The following is a 22928-nucleotide window of genomic DNA, read 5'->3' as shown; positions in this document are numbered from 1 at the left end:
CGCCGGAGCGCGACCGCCGACGCCCGCGGTGGCCATGTTGCTAAAGGAGTTGAGGTGCCGCTCCGTGGACGTGCGGGGGGGGTGTGTGTGACCGTGCGGGGGGGGGGGTGTGTGACCGTGCGGGGGGGGGGGTGTGACCGTGCGGGGGGGGGGCCGTGCGGGAGCTGTTGCGCATCTTAGTGACGTCACGCAACCCCCAGCCGACTCGAGGGCGCCCGTCCCTCACCCAACATGGGCGCGCCAAAAGCTCGCTCGGAGCGAATTGAAACATTCCCCGCGGGACCGTTTCTCCGTCCAGCGCCTGAAGCGACGCCCGACGGGGGCCGGCGGTCGTCTTTTCCGCACGCGGCGGCGAGCGCAGCCCCCCTTTCGCCAAACCGCAACATCGCGACGCAGCGCCTTTCTATTGTGTTCGTGTGGACAAATCAAAACGGCTCGGCGACAATGCGGCAGCCTCGTGACGTCCGCGACTCAACAACACTATGACGTCACGGGTGCACGTGCGCTAACCCGCCTCCCCCACGTGCGGGATGACGTCATAGGCACGTCCCCACGTGGCGGACCCTCGCGCACGTGACCGCGGGCGGAATGTATCGTGGACACGTGGTGGGTGTGAGTGAGCGAGTGCTGCTTCAGCGCCCGCTGGTGGCGACGCCGCGATGACGACAGCGACAACAAAGATTTAGCGTGGTTTCGAATTTTTTTTTAAATAATCCAGTGTCATGTACTAGGGCTTTTGACAACACAAATGAGATTCAACTGAAAGCACACACACAGTGGTACACAGGGGCGGTAGTAGGTGGGGATAGTCAAGCACTTCCTAACGAGGGGCTCAAATATAACAGTGACGCACTGAGTGGGTATCCGTCCGCACATTTCTCAAGTCATATTTCTCGGAGAGCTGCTCGGCTGGAATGGAGTAGGGATTACCGGCTTAAGGCACTACCACTAACCACTAGGCCGATCCATAATACTAACTTATTGCAATCAATATCGCTTTAATCTTACGAACGGGTTTAGCATAAAACGAGGCGAGATGGATGTAGCATGCGAAAATAATTCTCGGAACAACATTTGGGACTTTCTGGCTAAAAGAAAGTACTAAGTGTGAGAATGGTGCAAGTGGTGAGGCTTCAGTCCATGTCTTGCTCTCCAACGCTCTGCTTCAAGTACTCCCTGTACAGCTCTCTCTGCAACACAACATGCGTGCGGGTTAGAGAATCGCACAGCCGAGATCAATACAACCTTTAGCCATCACAACACAGCAGACTCCCTTCACGACGTCAGAGCCACATTCATACGTATAGTGGTGATTATATTTCATTTATATAACACGACCACATTTCTTCGTGCTGTTTACTACGCACCAGGCAATACTAATTTGAGCTGAGTCAACCTATGGGAGACCGAAGCTAAATATAGCTGGTCGTGTACCACACGACGCCAGCTGGAACTGTATTGGGATAGCCATAATGCCACAACATTTGCATATAAAGATGCATGCACAGAGAAAAAGAAGACCCCCTTCTAAATATACAGCAGGCGTCAGGATCCGGATCGAACCCATGACCTCCTGTATACAAGACGGGGAAGTTAACATCTTGCCACCGACTAAAATTAAATACTTGTACAATGACGACTTCCCAATTAACAACAGTAACATTTGTTAATGGAATACTAAGAGAGTAGTTAAGTGTTCTTAGTGAATGAAAGTGAAGAGGACTGGGCCTTACAGGCTATGCTGCGGCAGATAATGGTGGGATGTGAACATTGGGAAGCCAAAGCAGCCAACCCCAGTGGAGAACGGATAAAAGAGTCGTCACATTTGTGCACAGAAATACTACCATGTGACCACACTAAAGCCAATCGGCCTCAACGCATTGGTAGTGCTGTACAAGCAAAAACAAATACTCCCGTGTACATTACTCTATGATTCTTTCGTGTACATGTCGCAACCCCTTTTGTAAATCCACTGCTGGATGAGGTGCCTTCCCACGCTGGGGGTTACTGTGACACTGCTTCGTCACGCTGGTTCGTGCGGGTTAAAGGCAGACAGCTGACACGTGGAAGTAAACGCAGTGCAATGGATTATGCTGCACTGCCCTCTGTTGCCCACAACCAGACCCTGCAGCTTATAACGCCAACCACGCACGGTGTCCGCCCATCCCAATAATTATTTTGGCTTAATCCAGCTTATCTTCCGAGACGAGACCTGACGAGGTCGGCCACATTCCGGGCGATTTGACGATGGGCGCTATCATCACTAACAAAGAGAATGTAGGCAAGTGTTTCGCATATCAGGGGGTCACTGGCTAGAACGTTAAGCGTGGACACGGACGCCCAGCAAAATCCCAAAAGGGGGAGGGGTCCCTTCTCCGCACAGTCCCCCCCAACTGAGCTCTCTCCCCAGCAGCTGTCAATTCGCTGCGATCAGGAGGACCTTAACCCCCCCCCCCTCACACCGGGGGGGGGGGGGACACCTTCAATCCTGGTTATTCCGCTACAGTGTTCCCAATTTACCATGCGCCGTCCTGGTGGCTTCTCAGCGATGAAGGAATGACAGAAGAACGGATGGACAAAGGGGTCTATTTCACCACCAGAAATGCCAATATAAATTAAATACATCAGTCTATGAGCCTATCCGACCGTATTGCCTAAGCAACAAACTCTGGATGGGTTTCAACTTCCTGAGTCAACAAATACTGCTGGCTTGCATGGTGTTCAGAGGCAGGAGCACTCAAATAACACCATGGGGCCATTCAACTTGGGACAGATAAACATAAATGTAACATGCCGTGTTGGTGAATTTTTGGTAATAAAATTGATATATTAAAAGGCTCTTTTGTTGAGCAGGCTGCACGATGGTGCGGTGCTAATGTCAAAGGTGTTGAAGTACTTGGTTCACCCAGCTCCATGGCATTTTAGCCGGGGGATGGCCCATTGATATCGAATTTCCGTGATGTGACAGCACATTAGAATCAAAATATTTCTTTATACTGGAGAAATCCGATGAGCTATGAAGCTCTTTTCACAGATGTCCAATAGGGGCACGGGGTAAAGAACGTTACAACAAACAATACGCTGGTTCGTGCAGGTTGAAGGCAGATCATTTAGATTTGTTGTTACAACAAACAATACAAAAACAAGATAGTAGTGCAAGTACAAGAAAGGTAAACAAATCACCCAAACACAAACAAATACAACTAAACCATCCCCTTCCTACCAGACAAAGCCCAGATATTCACTTATTTTTCAGACGCGACCTGGCCACAAACGATAGTTCAACAAAGTGGCTTATGATTTGGACATTCATAGTAGCAAAATAATCTAAAAAATCTCAATGCATGTTTATAAATGTGGAGGGAAAAACTGGTGGACCCAGAGAAAAAATCTACGCGACCACAGGGAGAACATACAAACTTCATACTGATTACATACAGAAGTTTCACGTACATTTAAAGCTGGTACTTGAGCCGTGATGTCAGCACTCAACAGTCTATTGTCGTGAATGTTTACTAGGGATCATTAACATCCACTTTGCAGTAAACCTCAAGTCGGTCATTCCCAGTTTTAAAAAATCCAGCGTGGCTACAGTGAGATTGCACACCAAGGATTCTTCACAAAGCGGCCGAGTCGTGGCATGGACGCTGACCGCTCTGTACGTCCACCCAACAGCCCAATATTGTGTGGGTTTGAGGTGAGGTTAGCGAATGTGCAGAGTGGATGCTGTTTGTGAAAAGCACTGCCCTAGAGGGAAAAAGCAGCCTCGTAAAGAAAGGAGACGCGATTTTCATTGGCCAAGCGCCTCCCTAATGTCGCCGTTCACAACCCCCGCAACCACACATTCCAAAGGCGTTTTCTATTCAGCCAAACTCATGGTTCAGCAAGACTCCTGCCAGGACATGCAGGGACCTGCTGTTGGACTGCAATGCGAGCACCCGCCGATGGTTCCCCCGCTTTCCTCGCGAGCACCTGTGAGCTGGGAGCAGTTCCCAAGGCAAGCAGCCACTCTCAGATCCCATACAAGAGGGACGTCGTCAGTGGAATTTATTTGTTCATGATCTCATTTGGGCATTCAGCTTCAGGGCACGTTGTGGGGTGCATTGAATACCCCCCCCCCCCATGACATTAGAAAGATCTCAACGTGACTTCAAAAGATTCTGCCTATCGTGTTATAAATCGATTGTCATATGGCAGCCACTTACCCCCATCTGGCTCCCGCCCTGGCTGAACTCCTTTGTCTTCCCAATGCGATGCCGCAATACTTTTCCTTCCCCCAGCTTTCCGTTATCCCCCAGCTATGACCAGGACTACCCCAACCCCTCCTTAACACTCCCCCCGCCTGTTCTACCATCACAAAAACGACACCACCACTTTTAATAACCCCATTCTTCATCTTAAACCGTTATCATCTCATGTATAATTATTGTAATTGCTGTAAAGCACTGTCAAAAAGGCACTACATAATTCGAGATTTTAAATAACATAAAGTTTGACAATTCCCCTCCACGCGCGGGATACATAGACTGTCACGGGGTGATATCCCAGTGTACATCATGTCGTCACCTGGCCAGGGTCACGTGACTCAGTAGAGTAACTTGCGTGACAACCACCACGGGATATGTTTTCAACAGTACTAGGCGAGGTAGTTAACATCTCGCCACCGTGGCGCCCTCCTGTCCAGCGAGTAAGAGAACTAATAATCGAGCAATTGGACGTCCCGGCTCTATGAGTGATGGGTCTGAGCAGCGCAGACGGCCGCGGGGTTAGCGCACACACCTTCCTTGGCTTCACCACCTCCCGCACGTACTCCTGGATCTCCAGCAGCTGGCGCTTCCCTTTCTTTGTGAGGACAGACCTCGTCCTGCACCAGAAACGCAACCAAGGTGTCGTTGTCACTACAGCCGCAATTGTAATCGTCATCATCATTACTGTCATTAATGCTGCACCACCACCCAGCGCCATCACCACCACCAAAAAAGCACTGCCATCAACAAAACCATAACCACTTGAACCACCACCATTTACATCACTATCAACTCCACAATAGCCATCGTTGCTATTATTGTCACCATCACATCAATAACATCACCAGTACCATAACTATTATCATGGCCATCATAACTTTCAACTTCATCAACACCACACCACCATAACCACGATTAACATCAATGCCAGTGTATGTACATGTGTCAGAGCCCATGTTCCAAATATAAAAAACTACTGTACATGTGTTTTAGGTATCCCGTACATCCTGTGTATCATGCGCATCCGATCTCCCAGGTATTTTTTGCGTTGCATTTGTGCCATGCTTTTACATTTCCTGACAACCACACGTTCTGGGCATCCTGTGATGCACTAATTCACATGTCCTAGATACCCATGTGTTCTATGGGTCCCAGGTATCCCACGTGTCCCAGGTATCCCCACGTGTCCTGTGCTTCCTGTAATCATGATAATGGCGAAATAGTTAGCTTGGTGTTGACATTAAAATTGCCATTACAAAGGCAAGCACTCCAATGTTTCACAGACACACATGCTGCAGTGGTTTCACTGCATAGAGCGATATTGCCACGTGTAATCCCAATTAAGTAATTTACAGATAATTTAAAGAATTTGGCTAATTTGGACCACGACACTGACATACAATGGAACTAGTCATTTAAAATTATGTAATGGGATCTTTAACTTCCACTGCGAGGCAGACGGCGTATACTTTACAGTTGCAACACCCGCAGTTATAACCAGGGCAGCCTGCCAGATTCTAACCATGGTGGCGAGAGGTACATAGAAGGCTGTGGGTTCGACCCTGATGCCTCTATATTTGAAGTATGCATGTTCTCCCAGTGATCGTATGGATTTTTCTCCGGATCTTCTGGTTTTCCCCTCCACATTTAGAATCAACATGCGTTTAGAGTATATGGCTGCGATAAATGTCCAAATGATGATTAGCCATTTCTTTTAGCTATTATTTGTGGCCAGGTCACTTCTGAAAAGGGGCTATATAGCTCAGTGGGCTTTACCTAATAAAAGGACAAAATAGTTTAATAGTTTTAAGTTTAGTTTATAGTTTGATAAAAATGCGAACGTCTACAACAAGTGGCGAATGCGCTACCACCGTATCACCACCATTGTGTCCTGCGTGTTGCGGATGTCCCTTGTGTCCCTGTTTGCCCACAGACCCCTGTGCCCCATGTATCATTAGATATCTCCCATGTGTGCCTGAGGTTCCCCACGCAGCATCGTCCCTCGTGTCGCGGCCATATTCTGTGTCTCGCTGTGTCCCGCATGTTCCCGTGCATTCCTCCCGCACACCGTGCGCACACCTGGGCATCTTGGCCAGGTAGAAGAGGATGGCTGCGAGCCCCAGCACGACGAGGAAGGCCGTGGAGTGGCTCTCCTCGGGCACCACGTTCCACAGCAGGTTAAACGGCACCTCAAACAAGTAAACCCGTAAAAACAAAGTTTTTCACTATAAATCCTTTATATGCGTGGCGGCTAGAGTCTTCTCGTCCTCTGGCACCTATGGGTCAGATGATTGTCTGCCAGTATTAAGCAATTGGTAATTAAATATTTAATTTGTTTTCCCTAAACAGTGTAAAATTTAGGGAATTTTTTTTCAGGAACATTAATTGTCTCGCACAACGAGTCTGTGTGGAAAATGTCAGCTCGATTGGATCACGGAAAGTGGGTTAAAAAACGACCGAAAGATTTGCACGGTCGTAAGCAAGCAAGCAAGCACGCAAGCAAGCAAGCACGCAAGCAAGCAAGCAAGCAAGCGAACTTAATATAAAGGATTTAAAAAACAAAGACAAAGATCCTCTGTATAGCCTTAAGAGACTGACTGTTGAGGAAAGTAATGTTAGCGAGCACCTATGAAAGCCACCACTGTGACACATGAGCGGGTGGGTGGCCAACACCATGTCCGGCCGCCTTTTGTCTCCCTTACGGCAAGATTTACACATTGCAAAGTACTCATTTGATTCTGAGTCGACCTAGGAGAGGCCCTGGACCGGTTCAAATAATTGTCACTGGTCTTGGCTGTGAGCGGGAATCGAACTTGGGTCGCCCCCGGGACCTCCACGCACACACACACATCCGTCATGTAGGTGGAAAGTGCTGCTCGTGAGCCCCTTTTGAGCTTGGCACGGAGCACAAGAAGGTGTGGCCAGCACCGTGCCCGGCTTCTGTCGTCGTCCCAGTGTTGATGTTTACACTCTGCTACAAATACTTATTGAGAGCTAATTTTACCTAGGGGGAGTGCAGGATCGGGCCACACAGACAAGCACATACAGACATACATAGACATACACCAATACAATACTGACATGATGCCAATGCGAATGTAATACCAACACAATACTAACACTGTGCCAAGAGTGTTGATACGGTACCAATGCGGTGCCAACTGAGTGCCAACACTCAGCAGCTATCGGTGTGATGCCGACACAATACCGGTGGAAGGTAAAAGCCTCTCCGGAAAGCAACTGGAGCTACAAACACCAAAACATGGACCGTATAACTTCGCACTCTCCCAAACATAAATGTAAAGTTGGTGGGTGAATCTGCAATTTATCAACTCTCAGACAAAGCAAATCATTAGCTCAATCACTTAATCCATAATAGTTGCTCGGCGGTGGGAAATCATCACCACCAGCGCCGGTGCGGTGTTGGCGTGGTGCCCTTACTGAGATCACGTAGAGCAGCTCGGTGAGGTTGGGCCCCAGCGCCGCCTCGATGGTGCCGTACTCGAGCGAATTGTGAAGCAAGTCGGCCAGCAGCGACAGTGGCAGCACCAGCGCCAGGAGCCCATACAGCAGCCCGCGGACCCACGCCGTTCGGTTGTGCTGCCGCGTCTCGCTGCACGTGCACACGCGCGGACCGTGTGACGCACACACAAACGCGCATGCGCAAGAGGCGCAAAAAATACATCGTTTGTATATCCCGCACACCCCAACCCAACCGCCACGCGCCCACGAGGCGGACCTGTCGTCCGCGAGCCTCTGCGTGACGTGAAGCGCGATGACGTCGCAGTCCCTCTCCAGCGTGTTCAGCGTCGTCTGCACCATCTGGTCGATGGTCTTCTCAATCGTGCGGCACACGTCCTCTATCTGATTGACACAGCGGCTCGCCTGCACCGCGCGCCGCCGACGGAGACAAAGACAAAAGATTCGCCGTTTTCTCTCCAACCCCTTTTTCCAGACTCGACTCGAGACTTCATTATTTCAGCCGGTGATGCCCAATGAGCGAAGCCGCTCTTCTACAAGGACGAACAGCCTAAAACCATTGGCAGTTGTAGCAGTTAACACTGGCCCATTCGTGCCAGGCCAGCACGGGCTCTCACGGTTTGGCTGGTTTTCCACTGACTGCCATACTCAGCCAGAACCGAACCGTGCTACTCTGGCCTCACAAGTAGATATTTGAATCTGTCTTGAAGTCAAGCAGGGCCAAACAAATACATACATGAGTACTCACACGAACACATACAGTGAGGGAAAAAAGTATTTGATCCCCTGCTGATTTTGTACGTTTGCCCACTGACAAAGAAATGATCAGTCTATAATTTTAATGGTAGGTTTATTTGAACAGTGAGAGAGAGAATAACAACAACAAAATCCAGAAAAACGCATGTCAAAAATGTTATAAATTGATTTGCATTTTAATGAGGGAAATAAGTATTTGACCCCTCTGCAAAACATGACTTAGTACTTGGTGGCAAAACCCTTGTTGGCAATCACAGAGGTCAGACGTTTCTTGTAGTTGGCCACCAGGTTTGCACACATCTCAAGTCATTAAGGTTTCGAGGCTGACGTTTGGCAACTCGAACCTTCAGCTCCCTCCATAGATTTTCTATGGGATTAAGGTCTGGAGACTGGCTAGGCCACTCCAGGACCTTAATGTGCTTCTTCTTGAGCCACTCGTTTGTTGCCTTGGCCGTGTGTTTTGGGTCATTGTCATGCAGGAATACCTATCCACGACCCATTTTCAATGCCCTGGCTGAGGGAAGGAGGTTCTCACCCAAGATTTGACGGTACATGGCCCCGTCCATTGTCCCTTTGATGCGGTGAAGTTGTCCTGTCCCCTTAGCAGAAAAACACCCCCAAAGCATAATGTTTCCACCTCCATGTTTGACGGTGGGGATGGTGTTCTTGGGGTCATAGGCAGCATTCCTCCTCCTCCGAACACGGCGAGTTAAGTTGATGCCAAAGAGCTCCATTTTGGTCTCATCTAACCACAACACTTTCACCCAGTTGTCCTCTGAATCATTCAGATGTTCATTGGCAAACTTCAGACGGGCATGTATATGTGCTTTCTTGAGCAGGGGGACCTTGCGGGCGCTGCAGGATTTCAGTCCTTCACGGCGTAGTGTGTTACCAACTGTTTTCTTGGTGACTATGGTCCCAGCTGCCTTGAAATCATTGACAAGATCCTCCCGTGTAGTTCTGGGCTGATTCCTCACCGTTCTCATGATCATTGCAACTCCACGAGGTGAGATCTTGCATGGAGCCCCAGGCCGAGGGAGATTGACAGTTCTTTTGTGTTTCTTCCAATTGCGTATAATCGCACCAACTGTTGTCACCTTCTCACCAAGCTGCTTGGCGATGGTCTTGTAGCCCATTCCAGCCTTGTGTAGGTCTACAATCTTGTCCCTGACATCCTTGGAGAGCTCTTTGGTCTTGGCCATGGTGGATAGTTTGGAATCTGATTGATTGAGTGATTGCTTCTGTGAACAGATGTCTATTATACAGGTAACAAGCTGAGATTAGGAGCACTCTCTTTAAGAGTGTGCTCCTAATCTCAGCTCGTTACCTGTATAAAATACACCTGGGAGCCAGAAATCTTTCTGATTGAGAGGGGGTCAAATACTTATTTCCCTCATTAAAATGCAAATCAATTTATAACATTTTTGACATGCGTTTTTCTGGATTTTTTTGTTGTTATTCTGTATCTCACTGTTCAAATAAACCTACCATTAAAATTATAGACTGATCATTTCTTTGTCAGTGGGCAAATGTACAAAATCAGCAGGGGATCAAATACTTTTTACCCTCACTGTAGTTACATACAAATAACATATAACGATACCTACTCACTCACCCATGGCCTTTCAATACCAACTGTTGAGTCTAGAAACACTGTAACCTGGAACGTTATTGGACCATACAGTGAAAATCAAAAGCACAGACATATACGAGCAAGAAAGCATGACATTGAGAATGTGTTCAGTCAGGAATAGTATATCATATTAATTTGGTAATCATGCCATTCTAATAGAACAAGGCTGTCATGAAGGTGCTGTGTTTCACATAAACTGCACAGTCGGGGCAATGTTGCTAGCGTAATGAGTAATATTAATAAATTAGGAAAATTTGTACCGTGACACCGGCAAAAAACGTCACTGGCTATTAAAGGTCAAATGTGCAGTAGATGGCGTGTATTTTTACGGATCCGTACACCCGCAGTATTACCCAGGGCGGCCTGCCAGAATCTAACCGTCAATCGAACGGCCACAAAGCGGCGAACGCGCTACCACCGGCCCCCGTCACCGGCGCGGTTTCCGACTCCACTTGACCTCCCGGGTTTTTGGGGACTCCCCCGAATGACACTCGGTGTCACTTGTATGTGCGCGGGAAGATAGGGGGGCTCACCCGGTTTGGGTTGGGGATGTAGATGGTGGGCATGTCGAAGCCACACTTGTTCAGGCCTGGCCGCTTGCACAGCTCCTGCACAATCTGCATCATGACACGCTGCAAAGAGACAACACGAACGCGTTTTGTTAAAAAGACTGGCAGAGCGCGGGCCTGCGAACTTCACACGGCAGCTGCGTACCTCACTCAGCCTTGGCCAGCTCCGAGGGTTACATCCGTACAGGTATGAGAGTGAATGTGGACACCACGAAGGTCGTCAGAAAACTGCCACAATACTTAGCTCCCACCTGACCCTCCTGCCACAGTTCAGAAGAGGATCAAAAAGGAGAGCTATGCCAAGGCATAAATACTGACCAGGGTACACAATAGAGCCATTTCTCACATAGAGAAATATCCACTGATGCGGATCCTTCCCTGCTATATCCATATACAGAAGAGATTCACTCTGCCATCTGCAATACAATCCGGAAAACTTAAAAATTCGCACATTTTTTGACCGTCCGCAACTGCTTCCATAATGCGCGGCGCACTGCGGTGCACTGAAAACACTTTGCAGACCGCAAACTGCGCGAGTAAGTAGGACTAACGCAGAGCTGCAGAGGCAGAGCTGCAAGGAAACCTATGGGTAAGATTTTTATTATTTTTATTTAACAGTTTTTATTTTTTGGTTTAGCATCTGAAAAGTCTAGCTGTGCTGATGTGAAGTGTTTCGTAGAAAGTTATCTTTGCATTTTTTTTTACTTGTTAAGTCGAAAAAATTTGAAATATCCCTTTATCACGATAGACCCATATGGCAGAGATTTGCAATATGGGTCTTAGAAAAACTCATAACCTCGGAACACGTTAATTTAATGCGGATTAATTTAACGGCTAGCCATGTGCTGCCATTCTCCTGTAATCCGCAATTTTTAGCAAATTAATGGAATCGCACAAATCTTCCCTCCCATAGTCCACAGCACACCGCATCGTCACGGATTATCTGGTCAAACCTCCATGGTGCACCACGGATGACAAGAACTGCGATGTAGTCCCCACACATCAACTCGGACTATTAGGAGTTGTACAGTTTGTCAAAACATTCAGAGTCCTTGAAATTATTATTTTTAGATGAGGAAGTACTGGATGTCACACTTGCAGAAGTAATTAAACTATTTATTTCAGAAGAGACCTGGCCACAAATGATAGCTCAACGAATAGGCTTATCACGTGGACATTTATAGCTGCCAAATACTCTTAAACAAATGTCGTTTCTAAATGTGGAGGGAAAAACTAGAGGACCTTGAGAAAAATCCAGGCGACCACGGGGAGAACATGCAAACTCCAAATACACAGGCATCGTCATGGTTGGGATTGAACCCATGACCTCTTGTATGCCAAGTGAGGTAGTTAACATCTCGGCACCATGGTACCACTGCCCTTCACAGTGTGCAAAGGGGGGACGCTTGGGGACCGATTGGGATAACCGTGGACACGACCAGAGCGTGCACGGTGCCAGCTGTGTGGGGCCGCACCTGGCGGTCAACCTCGGTGCCCGCCTCGTCTGCCTTGCTCAGGAAGAAGCGCAGTTTGTCACCCTGGCGCTCGTTGAGTCGCTCCACGATGTTGAGCGTTCTCTTGCAGAGCGCCTGGCCCATCGGGTCGAAAAACACGAATATTAGGTCTGCCAGCTCACCTGGAGAATAACGACATTCAACCAATCGGTCAGTCCATCAGCCGGTACACTCGAAATAAACAATCTACAGAGCAGTGAAACAGTATTTGAAGCCACCTGAGAGCCAATTTTAATGGTTGAAAACATTCTTCGCAACGCACGATGATCTGAACTGAGTTTTTATGATTTATTTTTTCAAACACCCTTCTATTCTGCTCGCTTGGCTCCAAATATATCGTTGTGATTCCTATCTGCCTTCAATAACCACCCAACTCATATACATATTCTGCTGTGTTTTAGATTCCTGTGGCTTCACAAGTTATTTGTGACAACATTCCAGAACACGACTTTTGCTTTGCTTATATTCATCTTGCATTCAACACTGCAGCTGCCTTCATTGTGGCGCTGTGCCATGGTCAATATGACACACTCATCAGAAACAGACACAAAGATAATGAAACTAAGGCAAAAGAGTTTGCACAAAAGTATTTAGAGGTGCGTGCTGGGAATTAGACCGAGATAAAAATAAATAGAGGGATCAAACACTCTAACGTCGTGTTGATCAAGTGGGCTTGGGCAGGACGATGGTAGATGGTTGAGGCTCGTGATGGAATGAGAGTGAAATAAGGGATCACAACTAGGAGGATCACCATTGAGGAGGCCGAGTGATGAGGCCAGCTCACGTGCTGAAGCACGACGGATCTGCGGGCATCGCGTGACCGTTAAGAGACGGTGACGTGGGGAGGCCTTCATTGATCCGTAGACAGGTCACGGCCAGGGGTCGGCAACCAAAGTCACAAGAGACATTTTTTTCGAATTCGGTCAAATATTCAATATTTCAAGAGCTGAGATGCACGTGAAGACAGGTGGTCCTTAATGAATAACTTCAGGAAGCAGTTCTTCAAGAGCCGCATGCGGCTCCAGAGCCACAGGTTGCCCACCCCTGGTCATGGCTAATGATGATAATGATTATGAAGAAGCCAGTGTTCATTATAATTGCCATTATCATGACGGAAGAAATTAGTTATAATGCGCTCAAAATGTTAACATGTCCCACAGTGCGAGTGCATTAATGACGACCGTGGGGAGTCATTTAGTTCGTGCGGGGAAAAAAACTTAGCGCAGGAGATGAGCTGAACGTTACAATGCAGTGCGTTACGTGCTCGCGTAGCGCATGAAAAAAGACAATAACACAGAGACGTATAACATTTCACCAAGAGCGATCAATTCTTGAATTAAATCACGACACCGAATTGTGACATTTCATTGAACCGTGTCATCAATTGATCGCCACAGGGCACGTGTGCAGTACCGCACATATACTGTGGGGGTGCGCATGCACGTCAACGTAGAAACATTTTCTTCAAATTTTTTATATCCACCGTTCCCATGGGCTCAATTCCCACCCCGTCCTGTCCCACGAGCCTCTAAAATCATGTATCCTGTTCCCGTCCGTTCCCATAAGCATCACCTCTGTTCTGGTCACCTCTCGTTTGTCATGCTATTTTACTAGCACGGAATCAGAATAACTCTCGAGAAGATGTTCTGATATAAGTTCAACTGTAATGTTAGATGTGTTTCTATTCAAAGTTGTCGCTATAGAAAAATGGGAATGTCCTAGCCAAACCAAGTGGTTTGGAAACAAATAAGAATGCGGTGACTACACAATACACCAATAACATAATCCAGCACCTATGTACACCAATAGGAGTGTGGTAGATACAAATATCAATGACACAATGCAATACATGGGTACACACAATGCAATACAGGGGTACACCAATAACGCTATGCAATATGCAGCTACCATGTATGTGTTGAAATTATTTCACTGCGTACCTAGCCAACCGTGCGATATGCAGGTACTAGAAAATCAGTCCAGTGCACAGCTGCAGCAATAACAGTGCGGTTCATTGGTTATATCAGTAAACACGGCTCAGTACCGAGCCAATGGATGGTGCTGTCAACGTCAAAGGGATACTTCATGTCCCCGTCCACCAGGCCCGGTGTGTCGATGAACGTCACAAGGCTGAACTTCTTCTGCTTGGAAGTGGAGATCTCGGTACCCAGGTATTCGGTCACGCCTGTGTGTGCGAAGCACACGAGAAACCACAAGCCCATCATTCGACAACCCACGCTCTACACCCGAGACATCACTAGGTGTTACGAAGAGTCGAGTTATCCGAATAACAATAATAACGCCCTTTACATATTCAGATAAATCCTCAATAGGTGAGTTTTAATGGCCACTAATGTCCAAAACGGGCAGTTCACCCAGACCAAGCCAGACAGTATGCTTACATTGACATATTTACCATGTTCCCCAGGTTACAAGATGCTCCATAAAGTAAGACACCCAAAACGTTGGGGTCATTAAGAAAAACTTCCCAGGAGTGAAAAACAAGGGTGTAAAATTTTTATTTATTAAATATAGGGCGGACGCGAGGAAACAAAGTGTGTTTTATAATCTATAGAATACGGTGACGGTTGCAGAAGAAGTTGCCTGGTGGTAATAAAGCTGCTGACTGGGCCCGATGTCAATAACAAACATTGTCACCCGCACACCAATAGGACTATGAACCCTTTCCTGTTTGAAGATGTCTGCAAGTGGCAGGGTGGGTGTCCTGTTCTTCGCCGAATCTAGGAACGTGCAAGCGGTCCAGACCTCCCTTTCCCTCCAAACTTTTTCCTTTAAAAAAAACCATCAAAACCAGGCTGTCCAAAGCATCGTCCAGACAAAGCCTCGTGATGCTCGAGGCCACTCGTGGTGACAATTTCATCGCAAAATTCTTTCACAAAATAAACAACGACCGCGAGGGAGCTGCTCGATGGAAATCGCCACACAAGTGGTCGACCAACCCAATGAACCGGGCCCCGAGGTGTCATCGCGCCCACAGCGGCGACGCAGCCCACCTTTGATCTCCTGCAGTGCCTTGAAGTGCGGGTACAAGTGCAGCGTCGCATTTCCCTACAGCAGACACAGTACAGAATCGGATCGTTTGTTTAGACTGGGGGAGGAATCTGATGAGCTATGAATCTCTTGTTCACGGATGTCCAGTAGGGGCAGGTCAACAAGTTACAACAATAAACAATACAAAAATACGATAGGTATGCAACATAGAGAAAAAGATAAGCAAGTCACTAAATATAAATGTTTTTTTATGAATTTCATCAACAACACAACAGACTGTTGGGGCAGAGCATCCCATGTGGCTCATGAACTGCTTTGTCCACACTGCAGGTGGCGTTTGTTGAGCGTGAACGTCACTTTTAGGAGCAACTTCGAGACTCACAGTCAGCGACTCCCGCTTGCGTCCGCTCGTGACGAATGTGAATCCCTGTGTCTCGATGGCGACGCCCGTTCTCAGCACGTGCTCCTCTACATACCTAAGACAAAGACAAATATTCCCCGCATAGCCTTAACAGACTATTGGAGCAAGTGCTGTTAGCGAGCACCTACGAAGGCCGGCACGGCACACGAGGGAGTGAATGGCCAGCACCACGCTTGACCGCCTTTGTCTCCCCAGTGGGGATGTTTACACACTGCACCAGGTACTCGTTTGAGGCTGAGTCGACCTAGGGGAGGCCCAGGACCAGTTCAGATTATCGCCACGTGTCGGCCGTGAGCGGGAATCAAACTTGGGTCATTGGGGTCCATAGCCCAGCGTGCGAACCTCTACACCAGGGGTCGGCAACCAAAATAACAAGAAGAGCCATTTCTTTCCAATTCGGTACAAAATTCAGTATTTCAAGAGCCGCAATGCATCTGAGTACATACTGTACATACGTACATATCGTCAAGAAGCAGCCCGTAAAGAGCCGCATGCAGCTCCGGAGCCGTAGGTTGCCGACCCCTGCTCTACACTAAACACACACACGTTGAGCATCGTCACCATTGAGCATCATGACACCACGCCACTCCATACTGCAACATGCACAATGCAGTCTTACCAGTTAATGAACGAGCTCTTCCCAGCCGAGTGGTTGCCCAGGATCATGACGGTGATTTTCTTCCGAGGTGGCAGGAGGCTGAGTCCCAGCTCCGCCGCGATGACGATGAGCCCTGGAGACGGAGCGGTCATCAGTCGCTTGCAAACAGCGAGTGGCAAAGAGGACCACGTGGCACAGACGACTCGTAATTCTCACATCGGTGCTGTGGGCTCGCAGTGCTGAGAACGTCAGATCAAGTGTGGCCATGGTGGCGCACGCCTCTAAACCAGCACCTTGGAGGCGACAGGGTTGGTGGGTCACGTACACTTGTGAAACTCGTTGGGCTGGGAGGTTGGCCAGTTGGCAGTATAGTTCATAGGTTCCTGAACCTGTGTGAGTTTTTGAGAATGATGCTGTGTTGTGTGGCGAGTTTTCTCTGGTTTCCGCTCACACGCAAACAATCCTAATGAAATTGGTCAAACATCCCAACGCACGACCTTTCTAAGATGTCTTGAGACTCAACAAGGTTTTCCTGGGTACATAAATTATATTTATAACTAAAGTCAACCACCGTAGATTAAACCAGCGTCCACAGTTCCATGTTCTCATGACAAGCACACTGCAATGTTTAAATTGAGTTTAGCAGATCATACGGCCAACTCCAGCCCTGAAGTTTTTTTAAAGCATACAAAGTTTTTTTAAAGGATAATTTAACCACTAAAAAGAAAACGACTCAATCACCTGCACAGCAGATTACATGTTGCAGTAAGACAGAATATCAAATGAAGGGTCATTATCACATGGCAGCGGTTCCACAAAAACGTGTAAGGAATTCCTTACGTGGACAATTATTGGAAACTGTATCTATATTGGTTAAAACTGAGATGCTGTGCTAATTGGACAGCTGAAAAACAGTTGCGTATGTTTATTGGAAGAAGCAGCAGCTGTCTTTCCACATGACTGCATACCAAGTGTGAGCGTGGACGTATGTCGACAAACCGTGACCCCGCCACGACAAACCAGCGACAATGATCTAAGAGGAGTCAAGTAATGAACCCATGTTGTATTTTTAGAAATGTGCGTTAAAGAGTATTTGGCTGCTATACATTTCCATATGAAAAACCACTTTGTGGCCAGGACGCTTCTGAAAAGAGCTATATAGCTCAGTGGGCCCTTACCTGGTAAAATTAAAAAATCTTTTTTTATTTAGTATCATTCTGCTGTCATATTATCGTAAAGATCGAAGGACTAAGTGTGGTGGAGGGGTGGTGCAGTGATAAGTGCAGTGCATTGTGACCCCGGAGACCTGAGTTTGGTTCCCAGCCACAGCTACCATCAGTGGCAAGTGACATCTGAACCAATCCAGAACCCTCCCATCTTCACCAAGCTGAACTAACCAGCATGGTGAAGTATGGTCAAATAACCCCAATGACTGCCACGGCAAAGGCAGGCCTTCGTACAGCAGTGGACTGACAACATACTGTAAATTATCAAGGGAGACGCACGAGAGCCAAGGCACTTCACTCAATAGCAGCTGGCGATAACGGAATGCCTCTCTCACAATCCACAAGAGCCTCTTCAGCAACTATGGGGCCATGCAAGCTGTACCAGCGACTGGAGCACGAAGCTTCCACGCGCTTCCACCCTCGACTCTCTCTCTCACTTCCAAATGGACTTTAACACCCACGGTGACGTGTGTGGACCGTATCATGTTGCGTTGCTAAAATGAGCCCAAGGTCTTTCTTTAACCATTTAGAGTTTGTCCCCTTCTATGCAAAGTTTGCATTTTCAGCAAAAAGGAAAAGAGGACATTCTATTTGAGGATTACACTGCATACCTAAGGGCAGAGTATTGAGGCATCTGTTGTTTCGCAAAGTCGCTTTTTTAAATCGAGCACAGCACACACAGTGGTGGTGGGGACAGCACCACACACACCACCCTCGATATTCATTTCAGGCTCAGTCAATCCAGCAAAGCGCCATAATACATGCGCATACCAATTTCCCTTGGAGTTTTGCATGGTTGGCTGGGGTCATGCTGTAGTGCACGATCCACCTCACTACTGCCAATATATGCTACGGTCAAACATACACAGCAACGGTACATGACGCAGACATACAAAGGCCTCCCCCCTTATCTATTTTGCACTAGCGTGGCTAGTGTTCCTCTGATAAAGACACATAACTTCTACTGTAAAAATACATGTTCACGTGGCCATGGCAGTCTTATTAATCACTTCTTCACCAGGGAGATCTGAGACCTTAAGCAGTCACGTGATTATATTCTATTTATAGATTATAAACCAAGTCTCTCCTGATATAGTAACCATGTGCAGTGCTTATTTCCACTTCTCGCCCTAGAGGTGGTAATTCCACTTGACCGTGGCAGGGCCCACTCACTCTTCCGTTTAACACATAGGGCATTGTTCACTACCCATCAAGTGGCAGACATTACACATAAGATCACCAAGTGGTCGTCATCATCAACCATGATCATTCCACTGCTGGGTAAATTCCTCCCCCAAGCCGCCGCCACCACCTCTCACGATCCTGCGATGCAACGTTGCATCCCAGCCCCTGCACCTCTGGTTAGCGTGGTCGGCTACGTACGGTGCGAAAGAAGTTCAACATAAATACACACATTAACTGATCTCATAGCTGCATCTCGTGTGGACGTCCTCTTAAGCTCATGTTATTGAATGCTGGGGACAATGAACCTAAGAATATTCTAAGAATGTTCATATCCATTGGTACATCGAATAACACACTCGGAACAAGATCATCAAACCGTGCATGTAACAATAGATGTTTAAACGTCTCCTCATGATATGGTAATACAATATACACTACCTCCAGGCTCATAGAAAAATACATACCAAATAATACAGAACCTAATGGGCTGACAATACAAACAAAAGCCTACATCATTAATCAGTTCTTACAAAGTGACTACAATACCTGACGGCTCATGAAATCGCAAAGGCAGTGGACCATGACATGCTGAAGGATGCGCCTATTCCTTGATGAACATCGATTGTGAGTCCACAAAAACACACGCATCGAAATGCGTACAAATACCTCGTTTACATTCATGTAAAGTACAGCACAGTATATCCAAATTAAATGTAACCTTTAGGCTTGTGAAACGAAAATTGCACAAACGAGGCGCGCAGAAATGGGACGCAAAAAAAGATTAAGGTAAAAAGGAGACAAGAGAAAATCATGGATTGATTCGCGCCCCCTGAATCTTTAACATTATGCTCGTCTCGCGTACAGCGGCAGCGAGATGTTGATGAGGGCTTCAGTCCAGAGTCCATGTCGTTTTGCTGTTCCTCCTCCTCCTCTGTTCAAGGGTCACAGATTACAGGGGTGTTTATATCTACGGGACTTTTTTTCAGTATCAAAAAAGATGAAAATAAGAATAGGGTTTACCGTTTCTGGAAATAAAACCTATTTTTATTTTCATTATTTTGATACTGGCAAAATGTAACTCCTCGACCGCAGCTGTAGGTGCTCTGATACTTGCTTGGTACTGTTCTCTGGTGAGACAATGCCATAAAGACGTCTGGTGGAGGCCAATCAGTTTCAAAGGCGATGCAAGTTTATAATACCAGAGCATGTTGTTTGCATGCCTTGTCACAAGTACGTGTGGTTAATGCAGACTTGATGCCTTGTCAAAGGTTTCTATTTGGTGTTCGAACATTTTAACACCTGTTTTATTTTCTTTAATATTCAATTCGTGAATACGGTTTACTCCGTATTCTTGTACAGGGAAATTCAGTGAACACAGTCCAGAGCAGCGGTTCTTAATAACCTTTACTGCAGCCTTGCACCCCCCCCTTTGGCTCTCAATCGATACTAAAATGTAAAATATTAATACATAGGGTTTGTTGAAACGAAGAAATGTGTCACTTATGTGCCTGCGCCTAATTTACATACTCTTTGGTTTTTTCGGTAAAGTCAAGTAGGTGAAAAAGAAAACAAATACATTAAATGACGGTTCCACCTGAAGGCTGAAGCCTCCGTCTTCAGGTGGAACCGTCACAGCTGTGACGGTTCCACCTGAAGACGGAGGCTCGGGATGCCTCCGAAACGTCATTAAATTTATTTGTTTTCTTTTTAACCTACGTGACTTTACCGAAACAACCAAAGAGTATGTATCCTTGCAGTCACGAAAGCTTCAAATCTAGAATGTGCTTAATTTGTTTAGCTGATTTACCTTCTAAACAAATCGCCCACGCCTCGCACCCCAGGTGAAGCAGCAGCAGCACTGCTGCACTGGACCCGCACAACGTGGGAACGTGGAATTTCCACTCACTGGCTCAGGGGCCGCCTTCTGAACCGCAGCGCGCGTTACGACCGTAGACGACGGAGCACTGCGCGCTCCTCCCGCGGGGGGAGGAGGAGGTGGTGCAGAGACGCCCCCGCGAGCGACGCCGCACAGCCGACGGGCATCTTCACCCCGCCGCGGCCACGGCTCGACCCCGCCGCGGTGCCGTCCCCGCGCTATGGCGGGGGTCGCTGGCGGGAGCCGCTGGGGTCGAACTCTGCTGGCAGTGCTGGCGTGACACCAGCGCGGGCTGCAGCGTTCGACAGCGACGGACTCTCACTCCCTCGTCCCCGTGAGATGCGTGAGAGAGTGACGAGATAACAGCCAACCACGGCCGCTCGTGGTGGCGGTTGTTGTTGTTGCGATCGGTAGTAGAGATTGATGGTGGTGCGAGTTTGTGTTTTGCTCGTCGCGGCTCCCCTTACCCTTGTCGGGATGCGTGTACGCATCGTGGCACGCCTGCAGGATGCGCTCGTTGGCCGAGAGCGCGGCCGCCTCGGCGGCGTTGGCGGCGGCGCGGGGTCGCGGCGCAGCCGGCATCGGGGGGTGGCCGCCCTCACGCGGCGACGTCGACAGGCGAGGGAGGCTCGGCTCGCGCGGGGAGCGCGAGCAGGCCGCGGGGACACCGCCCCCTTGCACGAAGCCACGCCCCCTCACACATGGCCACGCCTCTCACGCGGAGCCACGCCTCCTCACACACTGAGCCACGCCCCCTCACGCACAGAGCCACGCCCCCTCATGCGGAGCAACGCCCCCTCACACACGGAGCCACGCCCCCTCACGCGGAGCAACGCCCCCTCACGCGGAGCCACGCCCCACTAACGTGAGGCTCCTCCCCGAGGCCTCAGCACGGCGAAGACGCGGTTTAACCCAGTGGTGGTTGCTCATTCCACATTACCGTGGTGGCCGCGGTTGGATTTCCACGAAGCAACAAGAAGGCAGGAGGTTCATGGCAAGCTGGAGTCGACTCACGCACCCCCCACCCTCCCCCCCCCGTGTCTGGATGAGAACTCGTCGTACATTCATGACGTGCCGTTTGTTGCTGGCCGCTTTACGCGTTGGACATTGTCGGGTAGCAAACTGATGACGAAAGAACATTTGGACAACGGTTGGGTAGTCCCTGAGTGACGGGGCCACTAGACACTCAAAGGGGCCAAGCGGGGCCGCTGCTCTTGCCGGGCGCGGTGGCGTGCGCCTGTAATCCAGCTACTTGGAGGCGTGGGTTGCGGGATCGCTTGAGGACGGGAGTCCTGCGCTGTGAGGCTCCATGCTTGATTGGGCGTCCGCACCCAACTTGGTATCAATATGGTGAGCGAGGGGGAGCTCCCGCGCACCAGGTTGTTCTACTAAGGAGGGACGAACCGACCCATGGCTGGAAGACGGAGCAGGCCAAAGTCCCCAGTGGTGGGACAGCGCCTGTCAATACACCTTTCAGGGCAGCCCGGCCGACACAGCGAGACCCAATTCTTTTTTTATTATTATTTTACTTTATTTACTCGCCTCAAGTCCCATTCAGTTTTTTTTTATATCATTTGGGTCGTGCTCATTCGCATTACATTCATATTTTATCTGACTCATTGCAATAAAATGTCACAAATTATGAAAGAATCTCAACACTGACCCTTCTTCTATCACATTTTAATTACATGGACGTGTTCACATGCATCACAATTTCAGTGTTCACGAAGCAATTATCGCAATGTAACTGTATACAAATTGTCATTTAAGTGGGAAAAGTCGCTCTCATTGAGTTGCTCCATAGCGCATTCTGCCAGTGACAGAGCACATCGTCTTTTTATCACTTCAAGAAGTCCGACTTTCACGGATCGCGTGCTACCTACAATGTTGCTGTACCATCATGACCATCAAGTAATCAAGCAATGTAATGTGCATATTGATATCGTGACCATTTTCATCGTCCATGATCAATCCACTGTTGCAATCTACCTGAGTAATAAGAAATCAGAATCTTTATGTATCCTGGAGAAATCCGATGAGCTATGAAGATTTTTACAGATGTCTAGAAGGGGCGGCCCAGAAAGTTATTATAACAAACAATAGTAAAAACATATTATTTGGGTCTTTTAGTAAAGTCACGTCGATAGAAAAAATAAGGAAAGAAAACACGACGTTTCGGTCGAAACACAAACATCCTTCTTCTTGGTTCTTTCGGTAAAGTCACGTAGAAGGGAAATAATAAAATAATAAAAATAAAACATAAAATAATTCTCACGACGTTTCGGCTACAACGCAAGCAGCCATCTTCAGGTGAAGAATGAGACACTGCCAAGCTTGGAGCTTATATATAAGCTGGGTTGGAGGTGGGAGAAGAGCGCCTTAACAAAAGAATGTGCATATCAAGAGGAATT

At 48.0% G+C, this 22928-nt stretch overlaps 1 protein-coding gene across 3 annotated transcripts; it reads right to left on the bottom strand.

The window, feature by feature from the left end:
- Positions 1-147: 147 nt before the first annotated feature.
- On the bottom strand, positions 148-21462 carry LOC144946705 (uncharacterized). 3 transcript variants are annotated; one of them, XM_078875808.1, is made up of 13 exons: positions 20985-21462; positions 16252-16363; positions 15594-15687; positions 15214-15268; positions 14244-14384; positions 12161-12321; positions 10650-10748; positions 7987-8132; positions 7689-7860; positions 7395-7493; positions 6327-6436; positions 4780-4864; positions 148-1190 (listed from the first exon to the last, which is right to left on the bottom strand). In XM_078875808.1, exons 1-13 carry the CDS (start codon positions 21097-21099, stop codon positions 1134-1136), a joined length of 1446 nt encoding a protein of 481 aa, XP_078731934.1. In that variant the 5' UTR covers positions 21100-21462; the 3' UTR covers positions 148-1133. The 3 variants fall into 3 exon arrangements, with proteins under 3 accessions (XP_078731934.1, XP_078731937.1, XP_078731935.1); XM_078875811.1 differs by having other exon boundaries at positions 20548-21098; XM_078875809.1 differs by lacking the exon at positions 7395-7493 and having other exon boundaries at positions 20985-21460.
- Between the last annotated feature and the right edge of the window lie 1466 nt (positions 21463-22928).

This window comes from Lampetra fluviatilis, chromosome 42 (genome assembly GCF_964198595.1).
Source record: "Lampetra fluviatilis chromosome 42, kcLamFluv1.1, whole genome shotgun sequence".
Lineage (NCBI taxonomy): Eukaryota > Metazoa > Chordata > Hyperoartia > Petromyzontiformes > Petromyzontidae > Lampetra > Lampetra fluviatilis.
Note: the sequence above shows the minus strand (reverse complement) of the source record. Positions and strands in the feature narration are given on the sequence as shown.

What these genes read in the sequence shown, in the direction of transcription:
- LOC144946705 (XM_078875808.1), bottom strand. Translation starts at nt 21,099, where the DNA reads ATGCCGGCTGCGCCGCGACCCCGCGCCGCCGCCAACGCCGCCGAGGCG. An exon ending in CAGCACCATCCATTGGCTCG is followed by an intron (nt 12,322 to 14,243) that starts GTACTGAGCCGT and finishes GTTATTCTCCAG; the next exon opens with GTGAGCTGGCAGACCTAATA. An exon ending in AGCTGCTCTACGTGATCTCA is followed by an intron (nt 7,494 to 7,688) that starts GTAAGGGCACCA and finishes TGGTGTTTGTAG; the next exon opens with CTCCAGTTGCTTTCCGGAGA.